The 23,794-nt window shown below is 42.0% G+C and overlaps 1 protein-coding gene across 1 annotated transcript in view; it reads left to right on the forward strand.

Moving 5' to 3' along the window:
* Positions 1 to 13,482: 13,482 nt before the first annotated feature.
* The window catches only part of Hn (phenylalanine hydroxylase), a 133,688-nt gene continuing 123,376 nt past the window's right edge, over positions 13,483 to 23,794 (forward strand). The window contains exon 1 of the mRNA XM_084585046.1: positions 13,483 to 13,772. Within this exon, the coding sequence (XP_084441172.1) occupies positions 13,734 to 13,772 (39 nt within the window). The 5' untranslated portion in view covers positions 13,483 to 13,733. The remainder of the gene's footprint in view (positions 13,773 to 23,794) is intronic.

The raw sequence follows: 23,794 nt of genomic DNA on the forward strand, positions 1-23,794 counted from the left end.
TTTTGTGTATAACTTGCGGCGAACATTCTTCTACAATGCTAGCATACTAGCAACTTCTATTCCGAAAGAAGCATGAACATTGCACCAGCTAAAAACATTGCCTTTCCCGTTTAGAAGCAGCCGCTGTGCCTTTCCACCGCTGTTACTGCAGTCGCCTAAAGTCATTGAAATTTTACTTTCGCGCGCTGTCATCGTGCTGTTATATTTGGTCATTCTTTCTAAGTTTAAAATTACCTAGATGTCTCCACTTCCAAACTAAGTGTGTATGCTGTCAGACAAGTAAATTCGCCTCCAAACCTAATTACTAGCCCACGTGGAATGGATTAGCATCCTCACAGTTAGTGCAGGCGTATTAAAATATAAAAAGCAAACAAGGGTGCAAAATGATGCTAGACAACGTTTGAAAACTTTCACATTAGCCATTACGTGCCTACTACACTGCTCAGGCATTACGATAAGCGGATATATTTATTGAACACTTCATCAACGAATGGCATAAAACGCTTTTAGGAACTCGAATTTCGCATTAATAAATTATTCCTTGTTTCTTTTATGTTTCGTTAATGGTAACAGAGGCACTGAATACCTAATGAAATTTCAAACTTTCCGAGAATGTACCACTCAAAGCATCCCTGGTGCTTCAATTAACTAAACGATATTTTCTCTTGTTGGGCTCCAAGATTACTCCGGAAGGAGACTAAAGCCATCAAATTAGGAGACGCCTGCTTCTGGGAAAGAGAGCCATGGCTAGCCTTGACCGCCTAGTAAAGAGCAGATACATTACAGTGCCAACCAAGATCCGTATAACCTGTGCTATGGTATTTCCAGTTGTGATGTATGGATGTGAGAGTTGGACTCTGAAGAAGGCTGACCGCCGAAGAATTGACGCGTTTGAATTGTGGTGCTGGCGGAGACCCTTGAGAGTTCCTTGGACGGCCAGAAGATCAAATCAGTCGATATTGTCGACTGCTCATTGGAGGGTAAAATTCTAAAGTTAAAGCTCAGCTACTCTGGTCATCTGATGAGAAGAGAGGAGTCGCTGGAGAAAGATTTGATGTTGGGAAAGGTTGAGGGTCACCGAAGAAGGGGTAGGCAGCGAACGCGATGGTTAGATGGCATCCTCGAGGCGCTGCAGATGAAGTTATGTGATGGTCGGAAGTTAGTGAGAGTCCGGAAAGCGTGGCGTGATATGGTCCATAGCGTCACGAAGAGTCGGACACGACTGAACGACTGAATTGAATTGAGCCTATTAAAACAGCGTGCACCTGTTCCGGGTTATTTGTAATCTCCTCTTTGGATACATCGTGTCTAGTATACTCTTACTGAAATGAACAAGGAAATGGAGGTCCGAGTCAGACAAGGCGTGTGGGCCATCCATTCTCGGAAACCAGAATAAACAACTCTAGAATTAGCAACATTAGTACAAGAAATACGGCTACAGTACACAATAAATAATTCCGGTAAAAATAAGGTAGTTGCCAGAAGCATTAACATGTAAGTGAGATAAACAATTACAGGTATCAGATACGCATCCTTCTGCTCTGGGTGGCCTTCAGCGGTGCCTCGAAGCATTCTATCAACTACTACCAAACAAGGCATTGAAATGATGCAAGGTTTACAGGCGTTAACGCTAGGCGTGCCGCTACTACGCTTAGTTGCGTATGTTTGCGTCATTTTGTTGCCTGCATGAAAACACGACAGCACTGATAATGAGCTTAGAAAATTTCGAATTAAAATACTGAGTGCAGGAAATGCAGGCAAAGGTTCCTAGTCTAAGCTGCTGCCGTTTTGTTATGTATCGTGCTCAGCGTCGAAGACAACAGTTTAATTCAGAATTTTGGTTTTCCCCCTTGATTTTGTAAACATTTTATTTTTTTTAACTTGAACGAATTTTTATATTGTTAGACTCTGCAACGCTAAGAATAACTAACAGTTTATAATCGATATACAGTACAGATTTCTCATAAATACATCTCAATTAGTTTTGTTTTTACGCTGTGTTAGGTATTGACTCCGGACTTATGGCCGCAGTTTATATGTTCGTGACATCTTTGAATAGTTTGAACAAACATATTGCGCGATTGATTCACCATCAGTCACACAAATTACGAATATTAATAGGTATGCAGGTAAATGTGGTCACGTTATCAAAATCACCAACCATAATTATAGGTTAGGAGGTCGGAGAAGGTTAGAGAGGGGAAGTGAAAGAAATGGAACCAAATTAGGCCATATATTTTTATCCTAGGGCGCAAGAATGTTGCAGCAAATTGTTTGAAATCAGACATCCAGCTATTCCTTCGTGTCGCGCTTCAGAGATAATTGATCTCCGCTTGCTTCAATAGGCCAGGGTAATTTAACTTCTTATCTATGTGGGTTTTCAATGAAAACTGATGATCTAACTAGTGCGTCCCTCGATATCCAATGCATGTTTTATTTGTGCTACTTATAATGCGCCTATCATTTTTTCACACTTATTCTACCTAGTACGCTTAGTTATTAAGGTGCTTAGACGACGGGCTTGCGAGTGTTTTGAGGCGATGAGAGAAGTGGCTCAACTCAAAGCAGAGATATGCAATACAAAGCAATGCTGTGCACACACCATGGAGACCAAGGTAAAGTGCTGATTGTTGCTTGACTGGACCTAATGAAAATTAGTGAGATCAAGATTCATCTGTCCTCAGAAAATGGGACGCGACACAAGTTGGTAAGGTAATGATGTGGTAGGGATTGTCATTACTGTTTAGGCAAAGTCCACCTCTAGTCTTTGTCGACAGTATATACTGATAGGCCTCAGTCATGCGCAGAAACTTCATTTACCAAGGAATTCTCGCAACCTCTTGCTGTCTCTGAGCGGGTGCCTTCCTCGTGTGCGTATTCTTTATTGCCCTGTTAGCCCTTTTGCTACCTTCACGGACCCCAGATTACTTCACTATGCCTCACAAGTCCAATAGCATCTGAAGGACTTCCTCAGTGGAATTACCCACCGTAACCGCTTTATGGAGTATACTTTCCTTCTTCTACAGTTATCTATGTCATCTCTTGCCGCGCGCTGTGCTCTCAAAAATATTATATATATTCTATGATCGATGTTTTCATCACTTCAAATATTCGGTTCGGGAGGAGCTGCGTTTGCGACGAAAACAAAAACACAAAATGAGTGTAGTAACTAAGTGCCAAGTAAATAGAACTAAATCCTGCATTTTATCCCATTTGATGTTCTCCACAAAGTTAGTAATACGGCCGAAAAATTCCGACAGCACTGTGGAATGTACGCTGCAGAAATGTGAAAGCCGGAACGTTGCTGCTCTACACTGTGCGTCACGTTTGATCTCATTATAATTATCAACTAAATACATTTACATTATAATTTCTAGTGTCATCATTGTCATCACCACTAATTGCAGCGTCATTGTCATCGTTATTTAAATCCTTTAAGTGGAGAAAGAGAGTTATGAAGTGCGTTTCACAATCTCGGGATTGGCGCAATTGGTTAAAGCGCTTAACTGGGGGTCTCAGAGATGGAGAATCGATTACCGGTGGACACAGGATTTTTATTTTTCTAAGGACGTCTTCAAACTAATTGACAAATGCCACACCAGCGCCCAGATCGCATACACAGATCAGACGCGCAACTCTCGTGCACAAGATTTCGTTCCATGAGCGTAGAAAGGCTTTCGCTCTAAAATTGCTTTCGACAATGTAATCTCGGAAGCACATTTTTGAAGACATATCAAATATTCCAAACCTTTATTTTACCGAGCTAAGAAGAGAGCAAGCAACGATTCTCGTTTATCATTGATAATACAGGATTTTACGGGTCGGATAGCGCGTGTAATTTGCGCCCTGGTGGTATAACAGTGTCACCTTCTTTTCTTTTAGCACACTTCTGTAAAATCATTATTTGCAGTGTCAACATAACACGGAAATGGCTTGAGTCTATGGCTGTCTTAAAGAATTCAACATTGGCTCAATTTCGTGTTCATGTAAAATCACGACATGCTGTTTTTACTTCTGGTCATTTCATCTTGTTTTCAACTTCGATCGAAATCTATTACCATGCGAGGTCCCACCTGCAGTCTTGTACCATGGAACCTGTCGTTGTATATTCTTATACGTTGTTTTTTTATTCGAAAATAAACTTTCGACTTCAACTTCAACATCATGCGCAACTTTGTTTTGTGTGGTAAATGTGAATGTATGCTTTCTTTTTTCAAGCTGGTTGGTTAAACTGCCATGACATTCGTTTCTTCTTGCTTTTTGTTTTCCATCCATTGCATCTGCCGTCCAAGTTTAAACTTCTTTCAGCATGTACTTCGTAATTCTATTCAACAGCGCGCAGCCAGGATCTTGATATCTTACGCACTGGTAGCGATAAGCCCCTCCTTTCTGTTTAGTCCTTTTGGTCACCAGGTATACCGCCGCGTACTCTGGAGAGCTCACAGTGCTCATATTTCAAGAATTCTTTCTATTATCTGTGCATACATCTTGGTTTTGCGTCTAGCTCAGATGACGAGCCCTAGAAGTCCTAAACCTGTGTTTACAAAGCCCAAACGTGTTTTTAGGCATTACAGATTGAGAAAAACGTCTCATGTAAAAGTAGTACTCTTAATTATCTAGAACTGCAGCGTGGCAGACCAAAGATTTTTTACATAAAATTTCCCCGGCCTCTGCGAGTGCTCCCGTGTTGACTTGTGGCTTTCTATTTGTATGGCTTTATGAGAGGCATAGCTATCTTTCAGTTTTGTTTTCTTGTATTTCATCGATATCAGTTTTGTTTTCGAGTATTTCCTCGAAGCAGCCGAATTATCGCAGAAGCTTTTGCAATTCGCTAGATGGTAAACACTCCACATCGCTAAAAAAATGAACTACGCTTCATTTGTAAAGCCGTTAAAAAGAGGTAATCAAAATAACTAAGAAAGCTGTTTGAAAGATGCATTTTATAGCCGCTGCAGTTTGTAAACAAAAAGAAATCCTAACCTTCAGTATGCCCAGTTCAATGTTATGCACAAAAAAGAATAAGTTGTCTGCCTTAATTTTCTCTTAAGAGAACGACTTCTCTTCGCCCCTCAGCCCCTTGATATATCGCTTAAGACGAAAGCAGATATTGTTATGGATTGTGGTTACATATTTTGGTTGGTTTGGTTTTTGGGGTTTTAACATCCCAAAGCGACTCAGGCATGAGTGACGCCGTAGTGGAGGACTCCGGAAATTTCGACCACTTGGGGTTCTTTAACGTGCACCGACATCGCGCAGCACACGGAAGTGCAAGTAATTTTACATATATATATGGTACATATGCAAAACTATCTGCACTTACAGTATGTAAGCAACATTCACAGGCATTTGGTTTTGCACTCACCAAGCATCTAATTATAGGCGTCTGAAGTGTTATTGCACTCCACTACAGAGCAGAGAGCGAAGTCTACGAGAAAGCTTACAGCCTCTATGCAGAATGTCCTGTAGGACCACGCGCCAGTAAATGGGGACTGCCACTTAGTGCCCCACTTAAGAATGACGGCACCATTATTTTATATCCTCATTAAACATCTCCTCCTACTCCTCCTTCTCCACGCAGAGCCCTTTGGCAAGCATAATGATGCCCATAATTTTTCTTCCTTACGCGAAGCTCCAAGAAAGCGACACTTCGTCCAAACTATATTCGAGATGTTAGCGAAGGCTTATTCCCGCGGAGTTGGCCAGCTTACCTAGATCAACTGTGCTAGGACAAAGTGTGCTCCAACGGAACGCGGTGAGCACCACGGTGACACGGCATCCAGAACAAAAACATACCACAGCTCTACGTAAGGAAGACTGACGCAATGCTGCGCAGTTGCACAGAAGGATGTTTGAATGGATGCAACGTGAGGCTGGAATGCAAGCCAACTAAGACCTTTGTGAATGAATGAAGCGCACAAAAAAATTCCATATTCTGCACACCGAATTGTTCCACGTGAGAGAACTGCGATGAATTATTCAACGTAGTGCATACCACTCTAACGATTCCTCCACCACCCCTCCATTTCCGCCATAGGTGATAAATAGTATCGGAATATACAGGCGGTGAGAACAATGTAAAGCTGGTTCTAAAAGCTGAATGATCGCACGTAACTACAAGAAAACTGTGTATTCTGAGCTTCTTCTTAATGGCCACTGAACCTTGACATTGTATTTGAGTTAGCCGCAAAGCCATGGGGTCTTCGAAATTAAGTTTGTAATTCGAGTTTCCTGAAACCTTGGATCTCGTGGCTCATAATTACAGGCGCTTTCGAACCTGGAATATAATTTTTCTCTCGAAAATGTTTGTTAACCATTTTATTTATTCTAAATGCACATTTTAGGCACCAGTAATGAGAATAACTATGGAATTGTTAGTAGACCTATGAAGCATATTTGAGATGGATATTTCTTCATTGCTGTTCCTAACAGCGACACCACAAAAGTTCAGTATTCGAGGATATCGATAGGTAATTTTAAAAACACAAGTTCAGTCTGAAGCTTGTTGGCCGCGCTTTAATAGAGGCCAGACTCAAGGCTCACGTGCACGTTGCGATGTAAGCACTCCGCAGCGGCGAACTGGGCTAGTTTTGAACAGACTCTACATGAAATAACCAGCGCGAATTACGAGAGCGGACAAAAGATGCGCAAACACGGCGCCATATCTGTTTTTTGGAGTTTTAAAAAGTACACAATGGCCGAAATTGCTTCGCAGCTCTTTATTACGGCCACAGCGTAGCCCATGTCGCCGGCTTGACGCGTTACATGCATTGTACCAGTAGCTTATAATAATTTAGTCGCAACTTCTCGGCAACTGTCAGACATTGACCACTGGTGTGCAAAATAATCATCTTTCTAAAAAAGTACGCCGCGCAATTATAGACTAGATAAAGGTTTAAAGAATAAAACCACGTTTAAGCAGAAGGAGCCGTTCACAGACGCCGCACAATGATTGAGGTTATCATCGTCATCATCATCATCATCAGCAGCCTGATTATACCCACTGCAGGGCGAAAGCCTCTCCCATATTTCTCCACTTAACCCGGTTCTGTGCTAGCTGCATCCACTTGACCCCTGCGAACTTCTTAATCTCATCCGCCCACCTAACATTCTGCCGCCCCCTGCTACGCTTTCCTTCCCTTGGAATCCAGTTTGTTACCCTAAGCGACCATCGGTTATCCTCTCTTCGCACTACATGTCCTGCCCATGTTCATTTCTTCTTCTTAATTTCCTCTAGAATGTCGGTAACTTGAGTTATTCCTCTAACCCACTCTGCACGCTTCCTACCTCTTAAAGTTACCCCTACCATTTTTCGTTCCATAGCCCTCTGGGTTGTCCTCAACTTAAGTAGAACTCTCTTGGTTAGCCTCCACGCTTCAGCCCCATAGGTGAGTACAGGCAAGATGCAACTGTTGTATACATTCCTCTTGAGCGACACCGGTAAGCTGCTAGTCATAATCTGCGAGTGCTTGCCAAATGCGCCCCATCCAAATCTTATTCTCGTTATTTCCTTTTCATGGTCCGGATCTGCGGTTACTACCTGTCCCAAATCGACATATTCGCCTAATACTTCCAGTATTTCGCTACCTAATGTAAACCGCTGTTCCTTCCCGAGGCTGTTGAACATTACCTTAGTCTTCTGCATATTGATTTTCAAGCCTACCTTTCTACTTTTTCTGTCTAGGTCATCAATCATTATTTGCAGTTCATCACCCGAGTTTCTTAGCAAGGCAATCTCATCAGCAGATCGCAGATTACTGAGGTATTCTCCATCTACCCTTATCCCTAACTGCTCCTATTCCAAGTCTCTGACTACTTCCTCTAGCAAGCTGTGAATAGTACTGGGGAGATTGTGTCTCCTTGCCTAACACCTTTCTTTATGGGAATTTTGTTACTTTATGCAGAACTATGGTTGCTGTGCAGCCACTATATATATATATATATATATATATATATATATATATATATATTGAGGTTATACGCAAGATTAACGTCAAAGCAAACACATGACAACGAAAGTTCTCAAACCACATTTTGTTTTGACCACATCATAGGAGGTAGGCGGTCGTAAAATGTTCAAGGGGGGTTGGAATAAAAGGGCAACATATTGGCTACACCATTTTTCAAGTAATCTGTCTTTTATATGCCCCCAAAATATGTGTTGTGAATCGAAGCACATGTATAAAAAGCTCACCATCGTCTGTGTCGTCTTCTAACGGTGCAAACTCCTGCCTGTCGAATGCACTACATTTGCTTACTTATCATCATCATCACCGGCCTGATTATACCTACTGCAGGGCGAAGGCCTCTCCCATATTTCTACACTTAACCCGGTTTTGTGCTAGCGGCATCCACTTGATCCCTGCGAACTTCTTAATCTCATCCGCCCACCTAACTTTCTGCCGCCCCCTGCTACGCTTTCCTTCCCTTGGAATCCAGTTTGTTACCCTCAGCGACCATCGGTTATCCTCTCTTCGCACTACATCTCCTGCCCATGTCCATTTCTTCTTGTTAATTTCCACTAGAATGTCAGTAGCTTGAGTTATTTCTCTGACCCACACTGCACGCTTCCTATCTCTTAATGTTACCCCTACCATTTTTCGTTCCATAGCCCTCTGGGTTGTCCTCAACTTAAGTAGAACTCTCTTGGTTAGCCTCTACGTTTCAGCCCCATAGGTGAGTACAGGCAAGATGCAAATTTTGTATACTTTCCTGTTGAGCGATACCGATAAGCTGCTAGTCATAATCTGCGAGTGCTTGCCAAATGCGCGCCATCCCAATCTTATTCTTCTTGTTATTTCCTTTTCATGGTCCGGATCTGCGGTTACTACCTGTCCTAAGTAGACATTACTTATAGTGCCGTTCAAATTGTACAGTCCAGACTGCGATGCAATAAAATATTAGTACTCGAATGGCACGGCAAGTGGGCGGAACAGATCTCAGCACTGCACTATACGTTCTGCACCGCCAGCGCTACCTGCGTTTGTAAACATGGTGTTAGTCGTCTGCTACTGTGCGTGACTCATTTATTATTCACTGGGGTGTCCATGGACTGACTGCCGTCTTTATAGATGTTTGCGTCGCATTAACGAGATAGTTGTGGGGAAATGCAGTGCAAGCGGCAGCGTTGTGTATAATACGTAAGAATGTTGCGCCATGTAGTGAATTCAATGCAAACATTTGTGTTGTTTTAATGCTGTATTTGCAATGCAATGTTGCGTATGCAGCTGCGTATTGGAGCTTGTATGTTTCGCAGATGCGCCGAATTTATCGGAACGGCATGTCTGCTTTCAGAATAAACATTTATCGAGCAGTTTTTAGAGTTGCCGTCCTATGACGCAGCATGCTTTATCAACTCTTTTTCGCACCACTCTTGAAAGTTTACCGGCCAGCTACTTCAACATTTTTTTTTTCTTTTCAAACGAGTTGCTTTGGTAAATTTACATGGTACATATTTCTATTGGTGGGCGCTCCTGGTTAATACGAACATACGCTTTTGCAGAATTTGAAAAAGTAACTCCAGCGCAACGAATTTTGATACCTTCGTTTTCATTTGTAGTGCTTACAAGGCATACTCATAAACAAGGAAAACACTATTGGCGTACTGTGTCCTCTTAAATTTTTTTGAAAATGTTTGTTTTAGCGTGCCTTTATAGGCATTCTGCCTATAAAAGGTAGAATGCCACAAGCTGCTTTTGCAAACGTCACTGATCGCTGATAATCTATACACATTTTATCGACTGTCTTCCAACAGGTGGCCTTTGTTCGTGATGCTTCGGTACTGATGGTAAAGCTAAAACAGAAATTCCATAGGGATAAATTTTGCCTTCCTTTTCCCCAGACTTAATTATGAACTGCAAAGAGGTGCATCCCTAGAGGAGGTTTATTTCCTCATACGAAAGACGGCTTAGACATCACAAACAGTAGAATCCTCGACACTGTAAGCATTGGTATCTATGGCCATTGGGACTACTGGACACAGTGGCTTAGACAAAATGGAGTTGAAAATTATGTAGCTTTCGATAGCTTTTCTTTTCTGATCAATGCCATAATGCACACGCCTGGTGCAGTAACCACCCAAACTACTTTCGCTTCCCCGTCACGTGGGACTGCAGTGGTAAACCATCATACCTAACAACACCACAAATATCGCTTGAGCAGTCGGAGCCAAAATTGACCAGTGATAATCGAGATCCCCTCAAGTTCATCGACATCGTCAAGTGCGCTACGGCTGCCATGGCCGTTATATGATCGGAATCATATTCGCTGTCTTTTCCAGTCCTTGTTGAATTAAGTTTTCAGTCAATTGTTTATCACTTATTTAACGTTGCAAAGTTGTTCGTGACACCACTCTTGTATGATCACTGGGGAGAATCTTCGGGGGCATTTTACGTCAAGCCTCTAAAGATGTAAGCGTAGTTCCTGAAAACTGTGCTAAAAATGGCCGTATAGAAAGAGCAGTGGAACGCAATGCACAAAAACGCAGGTGTACGCCCTTTGTTAAATAATAAGAGCCCAGGGGGTCTACTTCTGAGCCATACTATTTGGCGCATAATGCATTCCAAGGTTTCAAACCTGCTGAAGGCAAAATTATTTTTCTTCCTACCCTCTCCAATGACTATGACTTCTACGATTGTTAAAGAAGTCATAATATATGACTTAAAAGCAAATCCCCTGGGCTCTAAACGCTTGACAAAGGCTGCACGTTTATTGGTCACTCGAAATTTAACCACATTTAACCTCAGATATCAACGGCTCTCCCAAGGTATAATTAGAAGCAAAATATATTTCGAAGTCATTCTGCACATTTACGCGTCCTGACCAAGGAATGTACTGATTTAAGCATCCTTAGTTTAAACACGAAGATGAAGATGTGAAAAGAAAGCAGCAGATATCTACCCAGAAGCTTCCGACGAGACAAATTTGCCGTACAGCTATTTATTCGCCATGGATGAAAACCCAGAATGTTTAGAAAGCACCCCGTGACCGCGTATCTCCGTGTCCCCCGAACGCGAAGCCATGGGAGGGATCTCATCTGCAACGAGGTAAGGGGCTGGCCAATTATGACCGCTTGTCCAGCCCTCCACAGAGCTTCGTTTTGCTGCTGGTGGCGAGATAAGAGTCAGCTGCTGCAGACGGCAGGCTATGCTTAACCGGCGCTTCTGCAGGGCTGATTACTGGTGCGTCAGTAGCAGTTTCAGCCATGGGCGCTAAACTCTGAGCCAGTATGAACAAAAAGCTCTGTTGCGAGCGAGTAGCACGGGGTCATGTGGTAAGCTAAAGAACCTGTTCTTCATACATTCAGTGTAAAGCCACATTAAAACAGAGCAATGGGTAACGTCCAATAACTATTTCAATGAGTAGAACGAAAGACGTACCAGCCGGTACTTTACGTAGCCTTCAATATAATGTATTTGATTTCCGTTTCTGAAGAAACCTAATGCTTTTATTTAAATCTTGACTCACTTCAAACTCCCAGTATACAGCAAAAAGCTCGAGAAGCTTCGATGAAATTGCAGAGACCTAATTCACTTATAGCGTTACCTTTGAACGCCAAGCTGATTACAGCTCGCCCAACCTGAGCTTCCAAAGATGTCCCAAATTTTCTTAAATCACGAAGTAGCGCAGCTAGCATGTCGTTGTTTAGCATGCAAGAGGGCATCCAGGGTAGAGCCCGTTAAAGATAACGGCAAGCAGTAAAAAAAGAAAAAAGTGCTGAGAGGGAGCCGCATTCCGCAAGCCAACGTTTCAGCAAGAGGACAGTGATAGCTTTCTCCCTTTCCTTGGTTATCTCTTCGGAATAAAGAGTATACATAAGCACCGCGAGTCACGACCAAGTCCTAGCTATGGTCTGAAGATTGGGTTGCGTGCTGAGGCACCCTCTGCAAAAGAGTAGCGACAGAAATCCAAGGCCGCTGGGTATGCGGGAAATAAAATTCGAAATTTTTACCTGTTTTCAACAAAGTCAAATCGGAAAAAAATCATGCGTTTACAGAAATTTTCTAAAATTGCCTCTGGAATTTGCGCTTCAACATTTCCTTAGACCACTTCAGCGGAGAATTGGGGCAGAGTGTGTGCGAAATGTACTTTTTCGCTAAGTAAACGTGGGTTTTCTTATGCATACGAGTGTGTCTCTTTCATTCTAATTGCAGCACTTGTAGTAAATATTGCAAAACCAAGCAACCCCTGTCATTTAGGATACAAGAAGCAGGGAACTGTGTGCTGGAATAGCAAAGTGGGACAACATAGACGCGCCGTCAGGACAGAGGAGGTCACGTGACACCGGCGCCATAGAATTAGTGTGCTGCAGAAGTTGCGGATAGCTCGATAGTTTAAAACCTGAACATTTTCAGCACCAAACAGCCAAAATGTGCTCAGGAGCCGTGCTCAGGTGACTGGAATTTTCCGAATTAATAAGTACTTTCAAAGATCATTGCTACCGGCAGGCTTTAAGTATCTGCCTTTAACAATATGCCAAACTCTACTAAATAAAAAGGCAAATAACCAGACCACAATCTGGCATTGTTAATCTGTTTTTGGATGTCCACCCGCGCTATTATGGTGGTGCTGCAGAAGCCTTCTTCACACCACTCATAACATTCTTTTTTTCAATTCAATGGCGAGGTTTCAAAACATATATAAAATAAAACCTCCTTTCACTAAAATAAATATTTTCAGAAGCCAAAAATAAATATAAAGAGAATAGAGTCTCTAAAAAACTAATAGAGAGAATGAGCAGAGTAATCATCCATTCCTGTTAGAAATTTTTTGTGAAGCAGAGTGAGATATTCTTACTACGCTGGTTTTACGATGATCAATCACGTTTAGTACGGTGCAGGAAGTTCACCTGAAGAAACACTCTGTTGAAAAGTAGAGATACGAAATTGCTGCAGCTATACCATCAGCACCGTATACAGGAGGGCAAAAGTAACCTTTTCTTTTCACTTTAGGCGCTATGAACACAGTTTTCTTCTATAGTACTTGGCGTTTAGTGCTACAAATACGTATTCGAAACAAGGAACGAAGCGAACCTGAAGCAGAACTACTAGCTTTCTGAGACTAAAGACACTGTGGCCGCCTCGGGAAACCATCGAATGCCAGTTAGAAGTGAGCAGATTGGTATAGGTGATCTCTACTCTCAAACCACTACGTCATTTAACACTTCGAAACGTCACACCAGTTTTCAATTGAAGCCCGTCTATTTCATGACCACGTTTCTTCCGCCAATCTTCCCACGCCTGTCCTAGCTGGCTTTACAAAGAGTGACAACAAAATAGATAGCCTCCACCTCCTCTTTGAGGACTCTTTCCAGCAGCAATACGGCAATAGCACTCGTTATCCTATGGCGCAGGAAAAAGCCCTCGCCCTGAGGGGGTAACAGCAGACGTCTTAGACAGTCCCGGCTAGCCGACGGCGTCTGCCCGAGGCCGAGATAGACGGCAGTTAACAAGGTCGCTACGATTACAGGGGGTCTCAGGACGCGATTGGGTGGCGCCAGCATGGTCAGATCACAAGACTGCCGGCATAAACAGGCCCCCACGTGCCGACGTCCACTCTGTCTAATTGCTGCTCCAGCCAGCTGAGAGAGCTGCAAGCCAGTTGACTGGTGAAGAATATTCCTGCCGGCCCTGTTTGCTGAACGTTCACCGCTCGCGGTCAGGCCAGAACGGAAAGAGCAGGACCTCCAGTCTCACGAGTTGTCCGACTTGCACCGGTCTAGAAAGACTCCCGTCACCATGGATGCCCTCAGTCACCGTGCGGAAACGGCTGGAGAGGTAGGAAGTGACTGTTTTCACCACCCTAGATAGCGCGTTAGAGTGAGGAAACGAGAAAATTTAGTGGTGACAAGGAACGTTACTCTATACCAAACTTATTGTTCATTATGCATCTCCCTTGCTGCATCTAGAGACATGTAGCACACATCTAAAGAAGGATAATGTTACATCGCGAATGAATTATAGGGCAGAGAGCCTTCATGGAGATTAAAACAATGTTGAGAATATTAACCAATGCAGCTTGCTATTAAGCGAAATGCACGACACATAAGCTGTAGTGGCATTTCCCGCAATTTTTGCGATCACTTTACGCCTGTCGTGGTCGTACACATTGCGTTTCCCACAATGGGTCGTGAGCCGAACGAAAAACAGGACGGAAATTGGTACGTTGCTTCTGATGTTTTTAACCGAAACCTTTCAAGATATGCATTAAAATATTGTCTGCAAACTAACCCCCAGCGTGCCGTGATACATATTGTGAGGTTAAACACCATACAATTATAAAGCCCGATTGCCACTTTACCTTTTCAGTATGCAGCTGTTCGGGCAAACAATTACTGGTTGGAAGAGCAGAACGTTGGGCAAGTTACTTGAGATTCATGGTTTAAAAAAGGCGTGAAAAGCAAACGTGGCCAACAATTAGTTACGACACGGACAGGTGCTTTTTGCTCACTTTCCTTTTTCTTGCTTCTAGCGTACCTTGGCCTTTTTGCTCGCCTCTATGGGAATTTTCGGTTTACTTCACTTAGATGTGCATCTGAAGGTTACTCCAACATCAAATATTATTTATGACTTTTCTACAAAGAAGAGAAGGGCGGTCATCTCATAAGTAGGAAAACCCCCAAATTAAAATATGGAATGTTCGGAGAACTGTTCGCTTCAAGCATTTAACATTAGCCAATCCCGGCCCATAGATCTGCATTGTCTAAGCGAAGAACTATGACGGTTGAAAGGAAATGACCTACAACAGTGGGCAGTGAGTTAGTTTATGGGCTTCCTGTTTTCCTAATTTTATTTATATTTTCTAAAAAGACCTTTTAGGGATAATAAAAACTTCATTAGAACTAGCATTTTTTATGACTCCGTAGGAACCATAACTGCAGATTTGTCTAGCCATAACAACAGCATGGGCTTGTTGGTGATTTATTATACGTTAATAGTGCAAACAACATAACCGGAACACGAAAAACGACGACTACACAACGAGCACTAACTTTCAACAATGTTTATTTCTATAATCACACATCTATATGTACGACACCACACGTGGCCAGGCACGTGGATCCTATGCGACACAGAGATACCTTTGCGCTCTCATGAAAATAACTGTACGTTTAATATCTCGAGTTCTATTGTTAGCAGTAAGGACGTATTGCGTACGCTCTGTTCTTGTAGTCCAGTTATTACAGTTGACTCTACTATCTCGCGCACCGGCTGTTCGTTATGGTTTTCAAACACTTCGCGACGCTCAATTTCTTAGAACATTCTTGCAGGCTAATAGGTGCATGCACTTCGCTAGATGCTAAGCGCGGCAAGACAGGACAAAAGAAACACTGAAAACAAGACAGGATACAGCACTACCAATAATTGAGATTTTATTGCAGGAATTACCTGCTTTAATACAGCAGTTTTCCAACAATAAAAAGAAAAAGAAATGCCACATGAAAGCCTATCATATCTCTGGCTGGCTCATCTGCCCGGGAGTGAACCTGCCTTCTACAGTGCTACTGATCTCTGAGATATTCGATTTCTGTTTGTGTCAGTGATAGGGAGGGTGTGCTGTGCAATTTCTGCTCTGAAGATTTTGATGGGCAATCTGTTATATATATTCCGATATGTCTGCACTTTGCTCAATGTTATTTTTGCGCTTTTTTCGTCTTCGACCTTTGTCATTTCCCAGTTTTCCTTATATACCTTTTCCAAATTTCATTGGAATCGAATCCACATACACGTTAAGTTGTTTCAATCACTCAATCAAGCAATCATTTATTTCAATAAATATACAAATTGCAAAAAATGTTGGGCCAATAGCCGAAGCTAGTTTAGGCCCATACATACATACATACATACATACATACATACATACATACATACATACATACATACATACATACATACATACATACATACATACATACATACATACATACATACATACATACATACATACATACATACATACATACATACATACATACATACATACATACATACATACATACATACATACATACATACATACATACATACATACATACATACATACATACATACATACATACATACATACATACATACATACATACATGCATGCATACATACATACATACATACATACATACATACATACATACATACATACATACATATACACAGCAGTGGAGACACGCTAAAGGACATGTAACAAATGTTTTCAGGCTTATACATACGCAAACGTAACAATCACTGAGCTTATGTGCTCATCGTTGCACAGTAAAGTACAAGAAAAACTTAAAATACATAACAGCAAAGAAATGAAAAGCGCCTTTAACCTGTAATGGATTGTGATTTTGGGGGATTCTTCCTGAGTTCACAGTGCAAAAAAACGTAACGGGAACAAGAGGTAAGAGGACGACAAAATGACCGTCGTGATGAAACACAGAAAAAAGCCCGAGGTAGAGGAAATATAGTTAGCCGGAACAGCAGTTCTGGCTTGTTGGTGATTCTTTTTAAGCTAACAGTGCAAAACACGTAACATAAACACGAGTCAAGAAGACGACCCAACGAGCGCCGAGGTAAAGGGCGCGTGTAATATTCACGCAAGAGTACATTACGGGTGAGTATATAGTGCGTTGTACTTTCCGAACATTCTCAATTAAGGGCTAATGAAGACCAGTTGATCAGACATCATACGACACCTTCTTAAGGCGGCCATAGATTTGAGGGAAATTGTTCGCCACATAACAGTGTCATTCCGTAATCAAATTCTTATCCCGTGAACGGTTTGAAGGCCTTATTAGTCGCACACTAAGAGATAAGATGCCTTCACTTGAACCCCTTTTGTGCCAGCCGCACCCTTCTAAAGTCCGGAAACTATTCAAATTGAATCCACGCACCTTACGGCCTATTCACACTTGCGACTCGCAGCGTTCGCGCGACTGTTTTGGTCGAAAAGCGACGGTCGCAAAGGGTCGCATCGGTCGAAAAGCGACTGCCACGGGCCGTCCGGGCACTGCTCGATTTCCAGTCGCTCTACTGCTGGTCGCAAACCGCTAAGCCAATCAGCGGCTCAGCTGACGTGAACGTAAGTTAGCTTTTCTCTATGTGGTGAGCAGTCAAGGAAGATACGATATGCAAAGCAACCCACAAGTCGCATTCGCAAGTGTGAACATCGGTTGCTCCCTGGTCGCATGCGACTGCCGATCGCTTGTCCTTCGCTAGTCGCAAGTGTGAATAGACCTTTATGCTGCCGCCTTATACGTCTACCTTCGCTTAGGATCCAGACAGTAATTCCTAGCGACCATTGGTTAGCTTGCCTTCGCACTACTTGACCTGTTCGGGCTCATTTCTTTTTCTTGATTTCAACTAGTATGTAATTACCTCGCGTTTGTTCTGTGAGTCACTCTGTTGCCTTCTTATCCCTCACATTACACCTATCATCTTTCTATGCCTCACGGCGATGACATCAGTTTAAGAAGGAGCCTTTTCTTCAACCTCCACATTCCTGTCCCTTACCTGAATACCGGTAAAATACAACTGTTACAGACTTTCCACTTGCGCGATACTAGTAAGCTACAATTAATGCCTGAGAGTACTGGCTAAATGAGTTTCCATCCCCATTTTTTTCTTCTACTTGGTTTACTTTTGCGATTGAAATCTTCTACCACTACCTCTCCGAAATAGAAGCATTCCCCTTAACACTTTCGGGACCCCACAACCCGTTCTGAAGAGTAAATCCCTTCCTTAGGATTTTTTCCACGTGTTAATTTAGGATTACCGTTTCACTTAGCCACTCTACGTCATTACTGGATCTTTGCCATTAGCCTCCTGAACAATTTAGAAAAGCAATGTCATAACAAATCTACATACTATTGGTATATTCTTAACTATTTTTCTTAACATATCCAATCGATGCCCCCTACTTTCTTTATTGGAGAGTTCATTAAAACTGGAGAACCTGTTTCTCCTTGCCTAATATTCTTCAATATTGAGATCTCATTACTTTCCTTATTGCCGACAATCGCTGTTGTGCACACGTCATGTATACCTTCCAGTACTTTTTATATATGGCCCACCAGCCCCCTGATTTCTTAGTGCCGTCATTACCAATAACGTTTCTACTAAGGCAAATGCTCCCTCGCAATGTATGGAATCTATTTTTTGAGGTTGGTAATAATCCAGGAATATATTTGACGAAGTATGCGCGCTCATATGTGCATTCAAGTTTGAGCCCTTGAGCGCATTTGTCAAGCAACAAAAGCTCTATGACTTCGAGTCGACTTCAAATCGACTAAACGTTTCCTAAGCCTTCTTTACAAAGCCTGAAGAAATTAGCTGAAATTTGTTCTGTAAGAACAAAAAAATTGTCTGTTGAAAACGGGCTGTTTGGGAAAAACGTTCATAGCATCATTCGGTTTTCTCTGTTTGGCCGTTTGAGTGTTCATGAGCACACAGCACATAAAGGCTTCCCAACTCCCTAAAGACGTCTCTCAGCACTTAAGCAAGATATTTCCGCTCATTACTCTCAACTTGCACGGCTCCTTTCAGCAATATCCCTAGAAAGTGGTTTCGTCTCAATCGGTTTTCTTCACCAAGCATAACATTTCTATCCGTGAAAAAAATGAAAATGCGATTCCGAGAGCAGTTCCGTTTCCTTCAGGTCACTAGTAATGCGTTTCAAAATGAAGAGTGCCATTGTTTCAGCCGAAGCTCCGAGAAATCCCTTATTCGTCGCTTTCGACCGCAGTGTCTAATATATTTCAGCTTTTGTTTTATTATATATATCTCTCCCTTCAAATATCATTCGCGAAAGCCGGTGCCCAAGAAACTTTGAAGTCTTTCCAATCGTTTGTACAGCAAGACGATGGCAAATTGCATTTCGAAACACACGAGGAATGATAAAACGTTTCAGACCAGAGCTTGCTTAACTTCACAATGAAACGCACTGGCGCTATTCTTCTAAATTTTGTCCTTAACGGAGCGTTATTTCTCTCTATTCGTTCTTTACCGCCAGGGGTCGTAGAAGCATTGAAAAAAATTAAGAAAACCTCGTGTTTAGAGTATGCTGTACTGGCTTCACCCTATCTTCTCGCCTAAACATTTCAGAGAGCGATTCGGACCACTCCAGAGAATCAGTGTGCCGTATTCCTATACGAGGAGTAAAAATCATGTGTGAAAATTTTGTGACTTTGTGAATTGTAGGGTGGTAGGAAGATGTGGACTCTAAAAAGACGCTGGAACAATGGAAGCGTTAACACCGCAAATCGCTGCCAGCCGGATAAATCAACAGCACGATGAGCGATTTAATTTAGTTTTTGTGACGCTTTGTAGTGTAAAGGTATTTCGGTATGTTAGGCCACAAGCAATACTACAAATGAGTTGATAATTAGCGCTTGTGAAAGGTTTTGTCGCGTTCATATCTGAGCACATGTACTAACGCCTCCTTGGGAAATGCACATTCAGCTAGGAATATGAAACTTCTCGATAAGTACAGAATTATGCAGTATGTGCAGTTTGCAAACAACACATTATTTTACAGTCTACGCGGAACAGGATCCCATTAGTATATTCCTCATGTAGCCAATTTCTCTCGCGACATCCAACGTACAAGTCTTGAAGGAAGGCTACAGGTGTAACAAAGTTATTTGCTGGGCTAGTTTGTATAACATCGTAACTTTTGGAAGCGCTAAGGCAGACATGGACGATAGAAGTGGACAGGCAAACGCTGCTTGACCCTGTGTTTACTTGAACCTTCAAATCCGGAGACCAGTCTTCCTGCGCAGACAAAACAGCATTGACTAGCGCAACGTAATCAACAAAGATAAAACAACTGACGCCTAATCAAAGGGGTAGGTGCCACGTGTGCGTGTCGCTAAATAGACAATGATGAGCTTATCGACAATGAGGATAAATAGCGACACGCACACGTGGCATCTACCCCTTAATTAGATGTTGTTTGTTTCATCTTTGTTGATTACGTTGCACTAGTCAATGCTGTTGCGTCTGTGCAGGAATACATGGTCTCCGGACAGGAAGGTTCAAATAAACACAGTAGCAAGTAGCGTTGGTCTGTCCACTTCTGTCGTCCAAGTCTACCTCAGCGCTTCCAAAAGCTACGAAAGTTTCAAGCACACGCCAAGGTTTATGGGTTCACAGACTCGTGTCAGGATACAGGTTGCGACCTGATCTTAGGGAGCTCAGATGTTAAAATACTAAAGCCACAAGTTCTTCGTGGCCTACTCTGCACTATTCGCGGTCAGCGGTCGCGGTCAGCGGTCGCGGTCAGCGGTCGCGTCAGTCTGTCTAGCCGGCATTATAGGCGGTATTCGTCACGGAAGCTTATCACGCGGAGAAACATATATCCTTGAACTTACAAACTTATCACAGGCTGTCTCTTTATCCTACCCCTTTCCACTCACAAGAAAGCTGCCGCAATTCTGACGTCGCAAGACGGTGGCCATTGCTACTATCTCTCGATTTTGCCCAACTTATCTCCCTAAACCTCGAGACGACGACGAAGGTTTAGCAACACTCTGCCACGCGGAGATATTTGCCTTGAAAAAGTAAGGCCAGTGAAATTTTAGACCGCATTATGGCGCGGTTACTCCGGCAAGTGCGGCGTTTTGTAGAATCAAAGGAGGCCGAGCGAATTGAAATGCACGCATGCATCTTTACATTTGCGATAGCTTCTTGCAATTCGACACATAGAGAAAATGAAATTTACGCATTACCTTTAATTGCTCGCAAAAAAAAAAAGCAAAATACGGTTTGCGAATATTCTATTATGCTCTGCAATGCAGCTTCTGCTGCCACCGTAGGACCTAAAAGAAATTTGAGGGCCAGGTAATTTCCCCGTACCTCAAGTTATTTTAACACATCTGTTACCTTTAATTGAAATCGCTCTTCACAAGCTAGAAAATGTCAAAATATACCTTACATGATCCACCACTTGCAGTGGTAGCGTTTCCAAAAGCTTTATGATTATTACATATACTGCGAAATAGAGACTTATCCGATATCCCCTTTAATTGATGACTGCTGAGTCTAGAACTCTACCTACGTCGTCACCATCTTCGAGACTTTCAATAAAGTGCAGAAATATATTCCCTACTAGCGACTACATCAGCTTCAACTTATGAATAAACCGCGAGGTTATTCTCTATAGCGCAACCTTATTCGAGGCACCTTAAGGATTTCTTCTGCCCCTGATTGATCTAACTTTATCCACCCTCACTCTAGAAAGCTACCTCGTTAGCGCGAAGAACCGTAAGGTAATAAATGTATCGCATAACGTCGTTTTGTACATTCCATGGTTATTTCTTAAACTTGGGTATAATTAACTAGCTCTTCGCACCTTAACCGTTTTGCTTTCGGTCTGTTTCTAAATATCCGCCTTCTCAGTTCGTTTTCGAAGCAGTCCGCATTCTCGTTTGTCGTTCGTTTTATTGACCATTAAACTGAAATCATCTAATGAACAGAAAGTAATATCAAAGGTTCAACATTTCTCTGCTCCTTTGCATCCTATTCTTCATGGATAAAGATAAACATATAATAGTTAAAAGATGACCATAAGCCCGAGGCGGAAACTTTTTCGAGCACAATGTTTTTATTATAATTAAAGAGATCTGCACTTTATTCTCACTTGCAGCTTCTCGCTAGGCAATACATTTAAGGCTTCCTTTAGTTACTACTACACCACCCGCAAGTTTTCCGCCACCTTCGTGCTATGAGGTTATTCGAAATGATATTTTCGGTATTCTGCCCATTTTTGTAAATTTTACACTCTCTTTCATTATGTTCTCCCGATCGCTTATGAGAATACCTATATAATATGAAAACTTGTTTTGGTACATTATATTTCACGATCTTTACAGTACGCGTATCGATTATCGCGGCGGAATCTGTCAGTGGTATTCTACCAACAGTTTCATAGCGAAGGTTCTTAGTGGGCTTTCGTAGATTATTTCTGAAGGTAATCGAAAGTTCGAGCCCTATAAGATCGCACTCGATAGATAGTGATGTTTATGTACAGTCCTAAGCATTCTGCTTCCTATTACTGTTCCCTGATTATGTCGTTTTTCAATCGTGGTTTCTTGCCGTCGCTAATCATATGCACGCTAGTAGTAGGGCACACCATACTATGGTCTCTACATCTTACTTATAGCGCTTACACATCGAGTAGGATGTGCTATTTATTTTATTTATTTATTGATACTAAAATTCCGACGTCGGGATTTCAGCAGGGTGGGGAAGCACTAAGCACCTTGACAGAACAGAACAAAACATTAAAGGATGAACATACAAAAACAGTGCAATCTGCTGCAGCTCAAAAACACAATATGACGCAGAATAATATATATATATATATATATATATATATATATATATATATATATATATATATGAAGGAAAGAGGCCAACAGTCGGCGAGGAAGCATTGGGGATTGTAATCCCCAATGCTTTCCTTGGCCTCGCCGACTGTTGGCTTCTTTCCTTCATGCATTATAACGAGCACCCTCATTTCCCCTTCATTTATATATATATATGGTCATGTGTGTGTTTGTGGGTTGTCAATAGAACACTAAAAAAACAGCTGCAGTACAAGAAACTGTAATACGCTTTGAGCACTGTTTCATGCTGTTTTGGCTCTCATTTTGGTCTTTATCTAAGCAGATCTTGTTCATTTGTTTTTTTACGGTATGCGAGAGTCATCACTCCTAGATGGATTAGTTTTCTTAGCTAACTATAATAATAGCTTTCATCTCCTATTCCATAAGCATGTCCCATTTGTTCTTATTGACTGGGCGGCTGACTAGGTCTCATCTACCTTCGCGTAGGAACCTTGGCCCTGATCAGGATTCCCAGACTATTACACTCATGATAAAGTATATATCTTCCATTATTTATCGGTATTGGCCGGCAATACCTAAGACATCTTCTAACGAGTGAGTATAAAATGTGCGCAAAAGCCAAGTGACATGACTTTTTTTTCTAAAGTAAATATGTAATGGATTGCTATTCGAGCTCCCCATGCAGACACTAAGACATAGGACAGAGGGCCCACTCTGTCATGTGTCCTAAGTTACAATAAGTTGGACATGTTAATAAAGGCAGCGGTAATATTGTTAAGGAATTAAATTGATTAAAAGCATTCGCTGAAGAGCACACAACAGGAAGGACGTCCATGTTTAAAGTGAGTCTTAAGTGGTGTCTTAAGTGAAGAGTGCGAAAAAATGAGTACAGAAAGTGTAGTTTTACTTAGTTCATATTCATAAGACACTGGTCTATTTGGACATTCTTTCCACATTCCTGACGTAGAAGGAAAGCTTTATATCTCACAACGAAGAGCTTGATTTGCCGGAAAAGGAGCTGAGGTTGTAAAGAATGTATGGAAACAAAGACCTAAAGAAAGTAACCTAGGCTACTTCTTATATCTCGGAATTACTGTTTAATCATCTGAGGTGAATTTCTCTAGTTCTTTATGCCGCCCGCGGCCACGGTGTAATGACGCTAATTTAGTAGGAACTAATTATGATTAGGCAAGGCGGCTTGACGATCGCTTGCACTTCAACTAATCTCATGCATTGTGCCTTCTACTGTAAAGAGAGTAATTTTACGTTCAATGGACAACTCTGTATTATAAAAGAAATTTATTCCGCTACAAAAGAGAAATCGATATCAGAGCGTCAGTTCAGTTCAGTTCAGTCGTTCAGTCGTGTCCGACTCTTCACGACCCTATGGACCATGTCACGCCACGCTTTCCGGTCTTTCACTATCTTCCTAACATCACATAACTTCATCTGCAGTGCCTCGAGGATGCCATC

The sequence above is a fragment of the Amblyomma maculatum genome, chromosome 11, assembly GCF_055883805.1.
Source record: "Amblyomma maculatum isolate TAMU_Amacu chromosome 11, ASM5588380v1, whole genome shotgun sequence".
In the NCBI taxonomy this organism is placed as follows: Eukaryota; Metazoa; Arthropoda; class Arachnida; order Ixodida; family Ixodidae; genus Amblyomma; species Amblyomma maculatum.